At 42.2% G+C, this 17,986-nt stretch overlaps 1 protein-coding gene across 1 annotated transcript; it reads left to right on the top strand.

The window, feature by feature from the left end:
• Positions 1 to 9,353: 9,353 nt before the first annotated feature.
• On the top strand, positions 9,354 to 17,710 carry LOC103203160 (ribonuclease H1-like). Its single transcript, XM_007948130.1, has 6 exons — positions 9,354 to 9,399; positions 12,505 to 12,604; positions 13,989 to 14,043; positions 14,427 to 14,511; positions 15,627 to 15,751; positions 17,633 to 17,710. The coding sequence occupies exons 1-6, from the start codon at positions 9,354 to 9,356 to the stop codon at positions 17,708 to 17,710; spliced, it is 489 nt and encodes a 162-aa protein (XP_007946321.1).
• The last annotated feature ends 276 nt before the right edge of the window (positions 17,711 to 17,986 follow it).

Below are 17,986 nucleotides of genomic sequence, written 5' to 3'. Positions count from 1 at the left end.
TGGAGGGATGGTCACTGGGAAGAGGTAACTATGGGGAGGAAGTGGGAAGGGAGCTGTTGCATTGTAAACTGTGGTCAATGACATGAGACAATGTACATGTGAACTGCTGTATGGAAAGTGACTTCACTCTGTAAATCTTCACCCAAATCACAACAAATAAAATAAAATAAAGGGAAATCCAGAACACTTAATTATGCTCATGAGGAACCTGTGCACTGTTTAAAATCAGGAAAGGTGTGTGTCAGCCTTGTACCCTTTCACCATATTTATTCAATCTGTATGCTGAGCAAATTATCTTAGAAACTGGATTATATGAAAAATAATGAGGCATCAAGATTAGAGGAAGACTCATGAACATGTAGATGACACAACCTTGCTTGCTGAAAGTGAAGAGAATTTGAAGTACTTAATGATGAAGATGAAAGACAACAGTCTTCAATATTGTTGGGTCAGTGATTCCAACACCCCCCAAAATTTTCTCAAACCCCATCTCATTTAGCTGTGCTTGTAAGAAACTGCTAGCTATTCGCTTCTCCCTCCCTGTCACATTTCAATCACCTCCTCCCTATTAGGGATTAACCTGTCCTTTAGCTAGCCCCAGGCAATTAAAGCCTTAAACCAACAGTACTCTATCAAAGCAAACACACACACACACACACACACACACACACACCCCCCACCTCACTGCCAGTCGGATCTGACTCATAGTGACCCCTCCTTGGGTTTCTGAGCAGTATCACTAGAGAAGTAGATTGCTCAACCTTCCTTCCAAGGAGTGGCTAGTGAGTTTGAACTGCCAGCCTTCTGGTTAGCAGTCTAATGCATTAGGCACTAGGCCACCAGAGCTCCCAAAAGCAAATACCGGTGGTTCTGAAAGCACTTCCTGGGATCCCCTCCTGAGGCCTTTGGCACCACTAAGACTGGAAACCGGTCACGTAGCCTTCGCGTCCTGGTCACATTTTCAATCCCCCAGTTCAGGTAAAAATATTCCTAAAAGATGGGTGGATTTTTGCAGATACTCTTGGATCCATTCCAGCCTGGCCACCTGCTGGATCAGAAAAAGCTTCTAACAAATTGTGTAAGCCCATGTCTACCTTTTATCTATCAATCTGTAAACTCTCTCTTCATTTTGTTTTTTCCCTCTTACTCTTAATAAAACTTGTGCTGGTAACAGGACCCCCTGACAGACTTTTTGGTTTCTCCAAATTCATCTGAAGGGAAATTTCAAACCCCCTGGGAAATTCCCAGGACAAGTATGGATTACAACTCGACATAAAGAAAACAAAAATCCCCACATCTGGACCAATAAGCAACATCACAATAAGTGGAGAAAAGATTGAAGTTGTCAGGGATTTCATTTGAATTGGATCCACTGGCAACACCCATGGAAAAAGGAGTCAAGAAATCAGACATATTGCACTGGGCAAATCTGCTGCAAAAGACCTCTTTAAAATGTTTAAGAGCAAAGATGTCACTTTGAAGATTAAAGTGCACCTGACCCAAGCAATGATATTTTTAATAGTGTCATATGCATGTGCTAGACAATGAATAAGGAAGATTGAAGAGGAATTGATGCATTTGAATTGTGGTGTTGGGGAAGAATTTGAAAATACCATGGATACCAGAACAAAGAAATCTGTCTTGGAAGAAGTACATCCAGAATACTCCTAAGAAATGAGGATGATGAGACTTTGTCTCACATATTTTGGCCATATTCTCAGGAGGATCTGGTCCCTGGTTGTTGTTGTTGTTATATGCTGTCAAGTCGGCCCCGACTCATAGCGACCCCTCCTTGGGTTTCCGAGGCAGTATCACTACGGAAGTAGGATTGCCCAGCCTTCCTTCTGGTCCCTGGAGAAGGAAGTTATGCTTGGTAAAGTAGAGTGACAGCAAAAAAGAAATTCCTGAATGAGATGGATTGACACAGTGGCTGCAACAATGGGCTCAAACATAGCTGTGATGATGAGAATGGCGAAAGACTGGGTAGTGATTGTTTGTGTTGTATACAGGGTCAGTATGAGTCAGAACCAACTCAATGGTACCTAATAACAATAACAATAATTCTTAGAAAGGCAGAAAGGATGATTTAGGACAAATTTAAAATTTAATTTGGAAAATGGAACTTTGATCCAAACCTAGCTTAGTCATTTTCTATCACACCAAGCACCTGAATTCTACAATGCTCTCACAGGAGTTGAACTTTTAAAAGCTTAAGATAGGAGAGAGAGAGAGAGACAGAGAGAGACAGAGATTTATCTCAAAGAAATTTATTTCCACACACAGTTTCATAGGTTGGCAAGGCCCAAGTCCGTGGGTCAAATGTTAAGCTGGAGTCTTCTCCTGACTCATGGCACTGTAGGGGCTGATGAACCCAAGATCGTCAGGCAGTATAGCAAGGCTGCTGGCTTTGGAGGATGACGAACCAAAATTGGCAGGTAAAATGGCAGATTAAGATCCAGCAGAAAGCCAGAGAATTTTCCTATGATGCCCATGTATATATTGGAAGCAAGCCACACCTCTGAGGAAACTCCCTTTCAACTGATTGGCTGCACATAGCACCTCTCATTATTGAGGTGATTACATTATATCAGATCTCATTATGGGGAACAAGTACACCATACCTTCAAAACCACTTAGAATCATGGTCCGGCAAAGTTGACATACAAGCTTAACTAACACAGGATACAACCCTGACACACATCTTTCCTAATTTTAAGCCATTCAGTGTCCCCTTGTTCTGTCTGAATGACTGGTTCCTCATGAACACAATTAAGTGTTCAGGAATTCCCATTATTTGCAATGTCATCCATAGTTTGTTATAATCTACACAGTTGAAAGTCTTTGCATAGTCAATGAAACATGGTGCAAAAATGACAAGGAGGCCACATATTCTGACCTCCTAGAACCCCACAAGAGGAAGGCAGAATCACCATCAATAGCCCAAGGCCTATTACTGCAAGGCCAGACATGCTGCCTCCCTCCAGCCCTTTCACCAACTGTTCCTTCCAAAGCACCACCACCTCTCCCCTGGGTTCAATAATTCGCTGCAGTGGCTACACAGAACTCACAGATTATGGGGTTTATTAGGGAAGCACCAGGCTACAATTCAAGTTCAGGAAAAACATTTAGTCTCTCTCCCAGCCCGCTGTCTCTCAGCCAAGTCTCTCACAGTCTCTCTCCCATCAGTGCATGTCTCTCTGTGTCTTACTCAGCAATGCGTGCCTCTTGCGTCTCTTTCCCAGCAGCACATGCCTCTTTTAGGAGCGCATGTCTCTTTCAGCAGCACGTCTTCCTCAACCAGCAGTCAGAGAGAGTTCTGCCTCCAGGAGGCCTCCTTTTGAGCTTGGCAGAGTGGCCAAACCAATCAATCATAACAACAGAATTCTAAGCACCTGAGGGTGAGCCTCCCATAACATTGTGTTGTGCCACGCCCAACAGAAATAACCCAGATGGATAACATTTACAATCATGAGCTCCTCAGTTGCCCATTCCACTACTGAGTTTACAATGACTTATGGGTAGAAAAGCCATACTAAGTAATTTACTACACTGCACATGGGTAAACATCTTTCTGATATTCTTTGTTTACAGTCAAGATCCATCTAGTATCAGCAATGACTTCCCTTGTGACACATTCTCTTCTGAATCCAGCTTCAATTTTGGCAGTTCCCTGTCAATGAACTACTGCAACCATTACTAAATTATCTACAGTAAAATTTTACTTGTTTGTGATATTAATGATATTGTTAGGTAATTTCCACATTCTGTTGGATAACCTTTCTTTGGAATGGGATTAATATGGATCTCTTCTAGTCAGTTGGCCAGGTAGCTGACTTCCAAATTTCTTGGCATAACAGCTGAGGGTTTCCAGTGCTGCATCCATTTGTTGAAACTTCTCATCAGGTATTCTGCCAGTTCCTGGAGCCTTGTTTTTTGCCACTTCCTTCAGTGCAGCTTGGACTTCTTCCTTCATTATCCTTGGTTCTTGGGTATATTCTACCTCCTGAAATAGTTGAATGTTGACCAATTCTTTTTGATGCAGTTATTTATCATAGGACCAAACGCGGGTCCCTGCCTGGTTCGCAGTCAGACCAAGACAGTTTACACACTAAGATTAAGAGGAGAGAAAATTATTTATTGCAAAGCAGCAATGCAGGGAGTAGGGGTATCCTCATACACAGACCTGACTCCCCGAGATGCCATCGAAATACAGTTTTTGTAGGTTTCAGGAGAGGGGGTTGTGCAAATTCACAAAAGGTTGAGGAATTTGGGCGTGAAGGGATGAGTCACTCCAGCTTCTTGTCATCAGCTGATAGGGGCTTGGGCAGAGGGGAGAGGGTCCCTCATTAACTTTTGTTCCTTTCTGCCCTATTGTGCACGTCCCCAGGCCAGAGTTAATTTACAAGTTGTTTCTAAGACACTTTTAGCTGTCTAACACCTACAGGAAAGAATGTTCTTTAAGGAACTGAATACTCATCTGCCTGGGGTGGGGAAATAGTTGGGGGTAATTTAGCTTACTTATCTATTCCCATCGGGTACCAGGGTGGGGGAAAGTTTTTACTTTACTCGGTTTCACAGTGACTGTGTATTCTTTCTGTCTTCTTTTGATGCTTCTTATGTTGGTCAATACTGTTAGGCTGAAGTAAACCCACGCCACCAATATTTCAGTTAGCAGCTTCCTCCGGTGTCAAGCCCTGATGAGACAACGGAAGTAACAGAACCCGCCCAGACTGGAAAGTCCCATGCAGTGGCAAGCTTCCTCTTGTGAAGCCCCCTCATGCTAATTAAGTGCAGACCCATACTAACAGCTAATTGGACCCCACTATTTCCTTAGTGTCCCCGCTTAGGTCCTCCACAAGACTATAAACCCTCCCCTCCCCAGCCAGGTGGTGGGACTTCCCGGGCCCCTCTCAGGGACCCGTGAACCTCGCCCGGGCCCCTCTCGGGGGCCCGTAAACTTCCCCCGGAAACTCAGAATAAAAACTTCTCTTTAACCTCACTTTTGTGCGTCCTTTTCTCCTTACTGTGGCCTTACAAATACTTTGCCCATAGAATCCTTCAGTATGGTCTTTTGAGGCTTGAATTATGTCTTAATTTCTTTCAGCTTGAGAAATGTTGTTGAGTGCTTTCTTTTTTTCTTTCTCTAATTCCAGGTCTTTGCACATTTCATGATAATAGTTTGCATTGTCTTCTCAAGCCACTCTTTGAAATTTTTCTTTAGCTCTTTTATTTATTCAATTCTCTAGCTTCTCTCTTGTCTAGAGCAAGTTTCAGAGTCTCTTCTGACATCCATTTTGGTCTTTTCTTCCTTTCCTGTCTTTTTAATGACCTTTTGCTTTCTTCATGGATGATGTTCTTGATATTATCCCACAACTCATCTGGTCTCTGGGCATTGGTGCTCAATAAGTGAAATCTGTTCTTCATATGGTCTTTAAATTCAGGTGAGATATACCAAGGTCATATTTTGGCTCTTGTGAACTTATTTTAATAATCTTCAGCTTTATTTGAATTTGCATATGAGCAATCGATCTGTTCACAGTCACCTCCTGGCCTTGTTTTTGACTGAAGATACTGAGTTTCTCCATTGCTTCTTTCCACAGATGTAGTCGATCTGATTCCTGCATATTCTGTCTGGTGAGGTCCACATGTATAGCCACCATTTATGTTGTTGAGAAAAGGTGTTTGCAATGAATAAATTGCTGGTCTTGCAAAATTCTATCTTGCAATCTGGGTATCACTTCTATATAACCAAGGCCATATTTTCCAACTACTAATGATTCTTCTTTGTTTCCAACTTTTGCATGCCAATCACCAGTAATTATGAATACACTTTGATTGCATTGTTTGTTCAATTTCAGACAGTGAAAGTTTGTAAAAATCTTCAGTTTCTTTATCTTTTCCTTTGGTGGTTGGTATGTAAATTTGAACAGCGGTCGTATTAACTGGTCCTCTTAACTTATAAAAGCGACCACTGCTGTCGAGTCGGGCCTGACTCATAGCGACCCCTCCTTGGGTTTCCGAGGCAAGATCACTATGGAAGTAGATTGTCCAACCTTCCTTCTGAGACTGCGACTCTAACAGGCAGAATAGAACTGCCCATTGGGTTTCCAAGGCTGTAAATCTTTACAGAAGCATATTGCCTCATCATTCTCCCACAGAGTGGCTAGTTTGCACCACCAACCTTCTGGTTAGCAGCTAAATCCCTTAACTACTGCACCCCTACAGTTCCCATCTTCGTAAAGGAGTCTCTAGTCTCTAACTAGACTGCTCCCTTTACGCAGGTAGATGAGAAATCTCTTTTTCTTATAATTTTTTTTTTTTAATTGAAAAATGAATGCCTGCACAGGATTGTGGACATGAATCTTAAAAAATAAAACCTGAGTCGTGACAGATGTGAATTGGATGATTAGGGGGGGAAAAAAAAAAAAAAAAAAAAGAACCACCCTGACCCACTGCAATGGAATTGATTCTGATTATGTAGATTGCCCAGTCTTCCTTCTACAGAGTGGCTGGCGGATTTGAACAGCCAACCTTCTGATTATCAGTCAAGTGCTTTAGACACTGTGCCACCAGAATTCCTTGAATTGGATGATGTCAGACCATAACCAAAATTTCTACTTTTCTGAAGAAACCATTCAGCCTCTTTGTCGCTGTTTCACTGTTTAAACATCAAGGCTGTTGTTGTGTGCCATCGAAATCGGACCCGACTCATAGTGACCCCTCCTTGGGTTTCCAAGGCAGTATCACTACGGAAGTAGACTGCCCCATCTTCCTTCCGAGGAGTGGCTGGTAGGTTTGAATCGCCAGCCTTCTGGTTAGCAGTCAATTGCCTTAGGCACTATGCTACCAGAGCTCCCAAAATAATAAGGCAGAAGTCAGGATTTCTAAACTAGATAGTTACTCAATGTTTCTCTTTTTTTTTTTTAAGCAGGTCCCAAAGAAGGAGCCTTTGTTAGCAGGAGTTTCAGAAATAGAACTGATAATGTTAAATGTAGTTAGAACTTGTAAATAACTTTGTAGCTAAAATAGATACTCAAGTCCTAGTCCTAAATGACTTTCTCACTAGGATTTCCCATTGTGTATCCACTATCTTTTGTAAATCTTTAACTAAGATAAGGAAACAGACTTGAAATTAAACAGAAAATTTAACCCCTGAAAGGATGTTTTGTTAAACTAGTCTCAGGATATAAAAACTCTCAGGATAAAACAGGTAAACTTGATAATGTTTAAGTTTGTAGCTTTTGTCCTGCTTCCTCTCCCACCTCTACAAGCCTGTGAACAGATACTTTTAGACCCTTACTGTTCTTCCTGCATTTGGTTATCATAACATTTGCCATGGAGGTCTGTAAATGTTTCCCCATAGGCTGGTAGGCACCAAGGATACAAAAATGAAGGTCCCTGCCCTTAAGGAGTTGGTAAGATAGATAGAAAAGAAGTAAGTGTTATTTCTTACTTTTTTTTTTAGTTTATAGAGGAGTGTCACTCGATGTCTTTTAGAGTGGCTCCCGGTCAGTTTTTCTCTCTCTCTGAGCAGTTATTCTGAGACATTTGCCTTACTGGGTTTGAACCCCGAACACCTGTGCATTGTAGATGTTTACCAATATCATTGGTTTCCACCTACTAGATACCAGCAGCACCCCACCCCATTTGAGACACCAAAAATATATTCAGATATTGCCCAAAGTCCCTCTGAGGGCAAAATTGCACCTTGGGTAGAACTCCTGACTGACTCTTTTCTGCACCTAACAGTAAAAAGTTCACAAAATAGTCCATATTCTGGGCTTGGAGTCACAACAATAGTTATAAATGTTTCTACTTCTGTTTGGGATGTGACCAAGTTTGTCATTATTTAAATATCATTAGTTTTGTTTACAAATAGCCCCTCTTTAAGTAAATTTGCATTGAATTAAAAGCCTGGAATTTCACATCCACCAGAAAGTTCAAATAAAATACAACAGCACATCAGCCCAGAAGTTCATCCTCTGACCAAATTGGCCTTGAGGCCTCATGGAAAGATGTTTTACATTTGAATAAAGCCCAGTTGAAGAAATTATGACTAACAAATTCCTGTATTTTGAAGATCTGGGCTAAAGATAGGAAGCTTCTGGTTTTATCACCAGGTAGGTCTCAGATTTCAACATTTTACTTTTCAACACCCTGCTTCCTGTTATTTGATTTATTACGGCAAGGAGCCCTGCATAGTTCATTCATATATCTATGCACCAAACAATCTGCTCTTTGTCCCAGACATTCTCATAGGCACCAAGGATACCAAAATGAAGGTCTCTGCCCTTAAGGAGTTGGTAAGATAGAAAACAAGTAAGTGGCATACGTCACAAAAATTAAGTACCAGGAACTTTTATTTAGGGTATCATGAATGAATATTCAAGGAGCTCTGGTGTCTTAGTGGATAAGGCTGTTAATCAGGTCAGTGGTTCAAAGCCACCAACCGCTCCACAGAAAGAAGACAGGGCAAGGCAAACTTTATTCTTACTCTCTGTAGCAGAATTGATTGTTTTGAAATAATACAGAAGAGTTAGACTAAGAAGGGAGCTCTGCTGGCATAGTGCCTAAGGCATTTGCTAGAAGGCTGGCGGTTTAAACCCACTAGCCGCTCCTGGGAAGGAAGGTTGGGCAATCTACTTCCGTAGTGCTACTGCCTCGGAAACCCAAGGAGGGGTCGCTATGAGTCGGGTCCCACTCGACGGCACATAACAACAACAACATTTCGTACGAAAGAAGTATCCCAGGCTGTAACTGACCGGTAAACCGTATCTTTCTTTTCCCTGTCACCTCCCCACCTGTCTCGGGAGATCCCTTACATCTGGGACTCACTTATTATGCAGCACTCATCGTTACTGAATTCATCTATTCATTTGTTCTGCAGATAATTTCTGAGATCCTAACGAATGCCAGATTCTGTTCAAAGTTCTGGGGACACAGCCCTTAAACTGACTAGTCTTGTTGGTAGCATTCAGTCAGAGCGAGGATCCAAGGCATCTCACCAGCTCACAGGTTGAGGTTAGCAGGCGGCCTGAGGGTTGAATTGAATACAATGGTAAAAAAAAAAAAAAAAAAAAAAGGAGGGGGTGAAAAAGCCTTCCGGAGGAAGTCAGTTAAGGTGAAAGGGAGGCGATTTGAAAGCCGCAGGAGGGGAAATTTTGGGCCTAGGGCGGGAACCAAAACTAGAGCTGTTCTCTCCCGGGTGCCCTCAGGCTAAAGGGAAAGCGTGGGCGTCTCCGAGGGAGCCCCGCCTTCCTGGCGCTCTCTTCCTCAAATGTTGCGCCTGGGAAGCGTCAGTGCTGGAATCGCAAAGACTAGAGAGGTTTTTGGTTGTGGAGTAAAAGTCCAACATGAACTTTAGTGACGGACGCGGACGAAGACTCAACCCCAGAAGAGGTGAGTCATCGGAATCGGAGGGGAGGGCACTGCTGATACCCGGAGACGCTACTTTGTCCCCAAAGCTTTAGGAAGGAGTCCGGTAGGGTAATTTCGGGCACTTTTGCCAAAGGGAAGACGGGAGACCACTTCATTGAGTGGCTGGATTAGTGGGACTGTCCCAAAGACTGACCCAAGGTGGCAGTGGGCACTGCTTTGGGGTTCGGACTTACTGTTTTGGGTCAGAACTTGTTAAATACTCATGAGGTCTGCAGGGGCGGTTGTCGAGCATTCCAAAATAGTGCTCGCACGTCGTACTCATTTTCTGCAGAGATCGTTAGCTTGCGGTCTCCACATTTGTGTTCGCTACCCGCATGAATTTGTAAGAACTTAGTTGAAAACTTAACGTGAAGGGAATTGAGGTTACCTTGAGGGGAAGGATGTAATGTGCTTATTATCCAGCATAGGCGCCGATTCCTGGCTGTCCCAGGACTTCGTCCACAAAAGTTGCCAGATCCCAATGCCTGCCGGCCGTGATCGACTCTCTCCAACCCTGTGTGGACGGACGGTGTGTGGAAAACCAGACTGGTTGTAGATGTGGGGGCAAAGTGTGCACAAAATGTGTATCCAAGCTAGTCCTGTTGCCTGTTGGTGATTTCCCAAAGTACATCCTGTTTTCTGGACTTTGGAAGGAGTCATGCCGCAGCTCCTCTAAGTTGGTAGAGGAATGTGGGGGTGACAGAATTACAAAACCAGCAATCCTCTGCCGCGATTTGGCCTTTAGGAGGTCTGTAGGGTTTAAGTAAGCTCGTCAGTGTTCTGCGGAGCTGTAAAAGTTTATTTTTCATTTTTTAAGTAATTACATGGTGCCTTCATTTTCACAAAAGGACCAGTGACCCCCGAAGTGGGTACATGTGTAATGTAGGTGACCTGGGGCCATTTGGTTCCTTTCTTAGACACAATCAATGGTAAACACTTCCCCTTCATTTGTTGTGCCCTCGGGTATTTGGGTAGATGCCCTCAATCCTTAGTAGTTTTACAAAGGGCTCTTGTAAACGTTAAATGGTCACCCAAACAAGCTTGGTGATGAGGACAAAACGAATGTTCAATTCTGAACCCCGATTGGGAGAAAAGGTCATTTTTCTTTGTAATGGTCATAAACCTTTTCTCGAAAGTTTTATTTGAAGACGGAAGGAAAAGTTTAAAATTCTTGACACACACACCCCGCCAACCCCCCCCCCCCCTCCGCCCGGTCCACTGCAGGGCCCGTATTTGGTAGGATTATTGTTCATGGTCACAATGGAATTGGCAAGTGTAGTAACGACTTAGGGGCAAAAAAAAAAAAAAAAGGATTTGAGGGGACGCCCTGCGTGTTCAGGCATCGTGCCAAGCACTAAAAGTACATTCCTCCCAAACCCAGTGCTGCGAGTCATAAGTGACCTAATAGGACAGTAGAACTGACTCTCATAGGGGTTCCAAGGCTGTATATCTTGCCCTCGGAAGCAGACTGCCTAGTCTTTCGCCCCAGGGTTATATATATACTGAAGCATCTTGGTCGAGCAGATCTGTTGGGTTCAAACAGTCCACATTTCGTTTGCAGCCGAGCGCTGTAACCACTGCACCACCAGAGGTCTTTTACTCTCTTCACAAAACACCCTTAAAAGGCACTGCTTTGCGGGGGGGGGGGGGATAATTTAAAAGGGTTTTTGGTTTGTATGTGTCCTCGTGTTAAAAGGGTTAGGATGTTGGAGTATTTTCATATCTTTTTATCCCGGTTGCCTGGGACAAAATCTAAGAACCGGTTCTTCATCCTACAGGTCTGAGTAGAGACCACACAAAAATTAACCAGTATCGCGTGTCCTGAAAAATGCTATGACGAGTACCAGGCTGGAGGACTGACAACGAAGTTAGGCGGGACTCTACTGAGCCCAGAGGAGATTGGTCATACAATAGGGCCACTTACAAGTGATGGGGCAATTTACTAACATCGCCATGGAAGGGTCGCTGTGAGTCGGTTCGGACTCACGGCGGTGAGTTTGGTTTTTTCGTCTATGAATTTAGGAACTCACTTCCTTCCCTGGGTTTGCCATTGTTGCGGCCCGGTAATTCTGGCGCGGCCTGGGTGCTGCGTTGGACCTCGCTTGGCTTTGGCGCCCGGCCCGGATAGCGGTAGGTTGTCAAGGAGGGTAGTTCACCAGGGAACCCGTGGCCAGAGCCCTCCCTGAGGGGGGCCCTGCGTTCTGCCTTCGGCGCGGGTGTCTCTTCTCCCCAGTTGCAGACAGTCCATCGTGCGCCCCATGCTTTCCACCACGGCGGAACTCGCTGGGGTTGGGAGGGGTGATTGTAGTGGAGTTGTTTGCCGCTTCCACATGCCCGCCCTGGGCTGGAACCGGGCTGGTCCTCTGTCTGCCTCTTTCCCTTGTTCCTCAAACTAGGCTTTCCTGCCTCCTCTCACTGACCTTAGTATTTTAGGACTCTTGCCTGGCCTACGGCTGCGACCCGTGGTCCCTTGTCCTGGGTCTTCCTGGGCAGCGCGGGAGCCGGGAGGGACGTGGTGGGGAGGGAAGGGGAGATCGTTAGAAGGAGCTGCGGGTGGGCGAGGGCCAGGCAATGGCCTGGGGCTTCCACTTCTGCCCCAGTCTGGGTGGACGAATTCCCCTCACAGCATCGCCCTGCCCCCTCACAGCTCGGCTTAGCTACACCCTCTCCCAGTGGCTTGGGCAGAGAGACCCTTCACCCCAACCTTGTCTGGCTACCACAGAGTGATTGTAACACCAACCATAAAGATGTTAGTACCTTGGTCGCCCACCCCTTTACTGTGAAGCCTTAGGTCTGCCGTAAACCTGGGGCATTTTGCTGTCACCTCCACTAGTGAGGCCACTGCTACCTAGAGCTCCTCAGGACAGTTTTATACACCTTGGAGAGGAGAGTATGGAATGGCAGCAGTCCACTTAGAAGGGCAATACCTCAAATTAGCTGCTTAAAGCAGAATAAGACTAGTAGGAATGCTGTAACCATTTCCACCCACCAGTCCAGGAACTCCCCCACCAGTCCAGGAACTCCTGGTGTTTACAACAAGCATGCATACATAATTCACGTAATTCTTACGCAATTGATGTTTTGCAGAACACACCCCAACTGTTTTTGTGGATGGAAGCTGCAAAAATAACGGGAGAGATGGTGCAAAAGCTGGATATGGAGTTTACTGGGGACCTCAGAACCCACTGTAAGTGACATAAAAATAAAGCTAAATTATTATCAAAACCTGTGGGCTTTCCAGGTTAATTCCAACTCATAGCAACCCTGTAACACAAAGTAGAACTGTCCCGTAATTTCCAAGGCTGTAAATTTTTATGGACGCTTACTGCCTTATCTTCCTCAGCCAGAGCGCTGGTGGATTCCAAACTGCAATTTGGTGAGCAGTTCAGCATTCATCATTGCACCACCAGGGCTCCTCTGCTAAATTCTTAACTCTTCCGTAAAAGGTGGTTTTAAACAGCAAAGGTAGTTTTAAATAATAAAAATCCTTGGGTCATAACATGCTTGCCACTAGACCGTGTAAGACCTTCATTTATTCATTCATCCATCGATGTATATTTGGTATTTAGTAATGGATCCTGCCAATTCAACTACATGTAGGAAAACTAGAAAAGTAACCTGCCTCTCACCTGAGTTATACACTATACTGAACCTGATGGCTTCTCTTTTTTTCCTTTTTAGAAATAGATAATATAAAGATTTTATTAAGTAGGTCTGTGGTATCCAAGATGTACATGGGCATGGATAATTCTCAAATTCTCAGATTTACACACACACACACCCCCACCCCAAACCAAACTCACTGCTGTCAGGATCCAACTCAGCGACCCCTCCTTGGGTTTCCAAGGTGGTATCAGTACAGAAGTAGATTGCCCAACCTTCTTTTGGATTAGTGGCTAGTGGGTTTGAATCACCAGCCTTCTGGTTAGCAGTCAAATGCCTTAGACACTATACCTCCAGAGCTCCTAATTATAATAATTCAGCCTCAAAGGAAAAAAAATGCACTATGTGATTTATGACTATAAAACATTTTAAATCCTGTAATTATGTTAGATGAACAAAGTGATTAAATTTTGAAGCAAAATAAAAATGTGTTTTATTAAAATAATATTCTGTGGAGGGGAGGATGTTTTTGTGGGGAAAGAGGATGAATGTAGAATGTTCTGGATTTAGATCTTACTGGACTATTCAAGCAGATGGCATAGTAGTGAGATTCTATTGGATACATTTAAAACAATGCCATTTCAAGGTCTGCAGGTAAACCTCCCTCACTGAAATCTCAATACTGAATTTAAAAAGGTACTTCTTCAGATGACACCTGGAAATTTGCCTTACCCCTTCTACAAAATTTCAATCATAATGGAAGAGTGTTTGGATACCAGTAGGTGGTGAGAACAATTTGCATTTTTAAGATGCCAAAAATTACATCTTTGGCAATTGATGACAATACAGATGGTACCATAGAAGAGTAAAAACATAGACTGCATCTAACTTTAAGAGGTCCGTGAGCAAAATGGGAAGTTGATAATGCAATAAGAATTTAATAAAATTATTCCTATATCTCAAAACAGAAATGTAAGTGAGAGGGTTTCTGGACGACAGACAAACCAAACAGCAGAATTGAAGGTAAGTTGTGTTAACTCACGTAACCACACTGACATTTATTTAGCTTTCCATTTTTACTTTATTTCTAGTTCTTGTGAAAGGGAAAACATAGAAGATGAACAAGTTCCTTTTCCTGTCGTGCCACTATAGTGAAGTCTCCCAGTGAAGAGTCAATTGGGAGACTGGCACCCTTTCACAGACTTAAAGCTAGGAAGAGCCTTCTGATTTCATTGTGCCCTCTTAGATCAAGAAAACAGATGAGAAGTGTGGTATCTTTGGCTATACCTTTGACTGTGATGGAAAAGGTTTAATTTCATACCTTGTATTAAAGTGAACTTTTTCATGGTATTTCACATAGAAAATTTGTCGTTGTATGAAGAATAAAATTCAGACTTTACTTACAGGCAGCCCACAAAGCAATTGAACAAGCAAAGAGCCAAAATATGGATAAACTCATTATCGAAACTGACAGCAAGTTTGTCATCAAAGGTAAATTTTCTATTGAGAATAATAGTTTATAGATTGCCAGGTGTAAAATCTGAGCCTAAAAGATGCTTGATTTGGTCACTGATTTCATTCAGGAAATAAGTGAGTGTGAGGGATGTTTGGGCTGCTTGAAAGGAAGATCAGAAAAGTTAACAACCTACTTTACATTTGCCTGAGTGTAATTCTTAAAACAAAAAGCAAGCTTCAAGATAGGACCATTGAAAAGACAGTTTAAGGGTCACAAGAATTAAATTTTTTCTCTTGCTATTATTTCTGTTTTTTATGTGTTGAATATATTTTAGTAGATATATTCCAATGCCATCAAATATGTCAACATGCAAGACTAGGAAATTAGAAGCCTTTTGAAAAAATAGCAGCCTAATGTTTCAGTCGCTCATCATGGTGAATCTCTCAGCCTCAGATCCACATCCTGTAAAGGAATAAAACATACTTCAGGTGGGGATTATATGAGAACAAAAAATAACAGTGAAGAAAAAAAATAACAGTGGCCAAAAATTGCTGGTATTTTCTTATATGTGTAAGATTAGAGGGAAAATTAGTCTCTAAGGAAACTTAATTATCTATAACCAGTGAATAGATGCTGAATTGATGGAGTGTAGAATTTGATCCCTACTTTTCACAGACTCTTCCCCCTTTTTAACTTGGTGTTGAGTTTTATTCTTAAAAGGAGGATTCTTTTGTAGAACCTTCTGCTGCCTACATTTCATCTCCATATCCTTAAGACTATGTTCATGAAAACTTCCCTGTGATTTCCTACCACAAACATCTTCCCCCTTAATTTCCCCTTTCAAAACCACGGAAAAATTAGGGAAAAAGACCCTAAATCTAATTTTTGTAAAACAGTTCTACCACCCAGTGCTTGGATCCTGAAGGTAAAGAGAACAGAATTTCTTCATGTTAATTCTCCCTTCTTCCTTGATAATCCATGTGAACTCTCCCAATTGTAGATTCTTGGCATACAAAGGCAGAGGCCAACCAAACAATTGTTCTCATTTTAGAAAAAGGCACTAGATAATTATGCACAGAGAAATTTTTAGAAAACTGAAAGCATAGTTTTAAACCTCAGAAAATATTGTACTGTTTTTTTTAATTGCTAGGTATGACTCAATGGATAGGTAATTGGAAACAAAATGGATGGAAAACAGCTTCTGGAAGAGATGTTGTCAACAGAAGTGATTTTGAGAAGATTGATCAAGCTTCCCAAGGCATGGATATTCAGTGGGTGAGAAAGACTGCTCTTCTCAGTTAAAAATCTTCTAACCACTAAGATAGGATATGAGACATTGATGGTTCAATGGTTGGTATCTCATCTTCCATGTGGGAGATCCAGGTTCCAAATTCCAGGTCTATGTACCTTGCTTGGGGTAGCTAATCGTCGTCAGTGGAGGCATGCACATTGATACAAGTTTCAGCAGAGCTTCAATATTAAGATCAGAAAGGAAGGCCTGGGCATCCACTTCCAAAAATCAGCCAGTGTGACCCCTATAGATGAACAAAGATCCAGTCCCCAACTGATCATAGGGATGGTACAGGATTGCGTACCAATTCCTTGTGCTTGAAGCCTTGCAAGTAGAGGGCCTACCTCGACGGCAGATAACAACACTGGGTTAGGGCTATAAGAATCTGTTAGGACATTGGGAGATACTTAATTTATGCCTATGGCAGCTTACCAAAAATTAGCTGTTGGTGGGATTCTTAAACTATTTGTCTAAATAGCAAAAGGTGGGAAGAGTTTTTTAGTAACCTACTATGCAGCTCATAGTATTGAGTACCAGAGACCTAGTTAAAACTGCAATTGCTTTAGGGAAAAAAAAATCCATTATCTTGATTAAGTTATATTAAAACAGGTGAGATAAGATTCCTATGCAAGGCATTTTGACTGAGATAAAAATGAATTTAGGAAATCTCCATATATAATAAAATAATAATTTTTGGCCACTGTAATCCTATATTTTATAGTCTATGAAATTCTAACATTTATTACTCAAAACAACAATTTGTAGTGCATGATTTTGGGGATAATTGAAAACAAAGGGGGCAAGGAGGAAAGATTACAGAAGAGTGAACAAATGTCAAATGGATGGCAATAAAGTTTCGAAGGAACTCTGGTGTAGTGTCTAAGACATTTGACTGCTAACCAGAAGGCTGGTGGTTCAAACCCACCAGCCACTCCTCAGAAGGAAGGTTGGGCAATCTACTTCTATAGTGATACTGTCTTGGAAACCGAAGGAGGGGTCACTATATGAGTCGGGGCATGGCTCAACAACAGTTGCTTTTTTAGTATAGTTTTGCAGTTCAGCACTGTAGGTCCATTTGTCTCTGGAGAAGACAAGACCTAATACTTTTAAGAGGGTCATTAGTTTCATGATGGAACCTGGAAAGTGGGAATTGAGCATTTGGCTAGAAAACTACATGAAAAGAATGTCATGATGCTGAGCATCTATTAATACTAGACATGAAAAATGCCATCTTTATTTCGATGAATGTTGAAAATGGGAGGCTTACAGTCCCCCATCTTGTTTTTTCATATAATATTCTTTAGTGACATTCCATTGTGTTCCTCAAATGGAGAAAGTAAATCAAAAATCTGTATAATGCTGCCACCATAACATCATTTGAAAGACATGAAGAGTTGGGAAATGGCAGGTTTGACCTACGGCAGTGGGTTTGACATTTCCCACGGTTATATTGCCACATTACGTTCTTCCTTGAGTATTAATGCCAAAAAATGAAGGGGGAAAAAGCCCTGCACAATGACCATTGTTAGCTTTATTTTTAGATTCAACTGTAGACTATAAATGAGGTACCCAAGGTTCTTGGAAGATTGAGGTTTAAAATAATTTCAGGCCTTTTTACAACAGTGATCATTTTTTATTCTAACTCAAATACATGGGGAAAGTACCCATGGTTGTTCCAGGACGAGTCTTGAGCCAAACAAACTTTTTTTTTTTTTCCCCTTTTAATTTATCAGGCCCACACACAAGTTCCTTGTGCAAAGTAACGCTTCGATGACACAATTTCATTACTAATTTTTTTGGTGAGTTCAGGACAAAGGGAAAAGATTGGGATAAGTAATGAATTTTTTTCTTTTAAACCTCTACAGAAGTATGTTCCTGGCCATCGAGGCATCAGAGGCAATGAAGAAGCGGATAGATTGGCCACAGAAGGCTCTAGAAAATAAGACTTGAATTTCATCTCTTAGAATTCTATATCCGCTAATACCAACTTCCAAAGTTTTCGTCCCTTTTTCTTAGAAGTGTCACCATATGCATTGTTTGCATCTTTTTCTACCATTGAGTTTAATGATCGCTTTTGCAATTTAATAAAAAACAAGAATTTCTGCTCGATGACTGGTTTATTTCCTATTAAGTGTTGGAGAGTCAAATGTTGAGGTTCAGTTTGCCAAAAATATGTCCAGGAATCCAGTGGGGTATTGCTCTAGCACTATTCTAAAATG

This window comes from Orycteropus afer, unplaced genomic scaffold, assembly GCF_000298275.1.
Source record: "Orycteropus afer afer isolate SDZICR_OR568_19922 unplaced genomic scaffold, OryAfe1.0 scaffold00204, whole genome shotgun sequence".
NCBI classification, from domain to species: domain Eukaryota; kingdom Metazoa; phylum Chordata; class Mammalia; order Tubulidentata; family Orycteropodidae; genus Orycteropus; species Orycteropus afer.
The sequence above is the reverse complement of the archived record's forward strand: the minus strand, read 5'-3'. Positions and strand labels throughout refer to the sequence as shown.

Coding starts and splice junctions, on each gene's coding strand:
- LOC103203160 (XM_007948130.1), top strand. CDS start 9,354: ATGAACTTTAGTGACGGACGCGGACGAAGACTCAACCCCAGAAGAG. Junction 9,400..12,504: donor AAGACTCAACCCCAGAAGAG/GTGAGTCATCGG, acceptor GATGTTTTGCAG/AACACACCCCAACTGTTTTT. Junction 14,512..15,626: donor CAGCAAGTTTGTCATCAAAG/GTAAATTTTCTA, acceptor TTTAATTGCTAG/GTATGACTCAATGGATAGGT.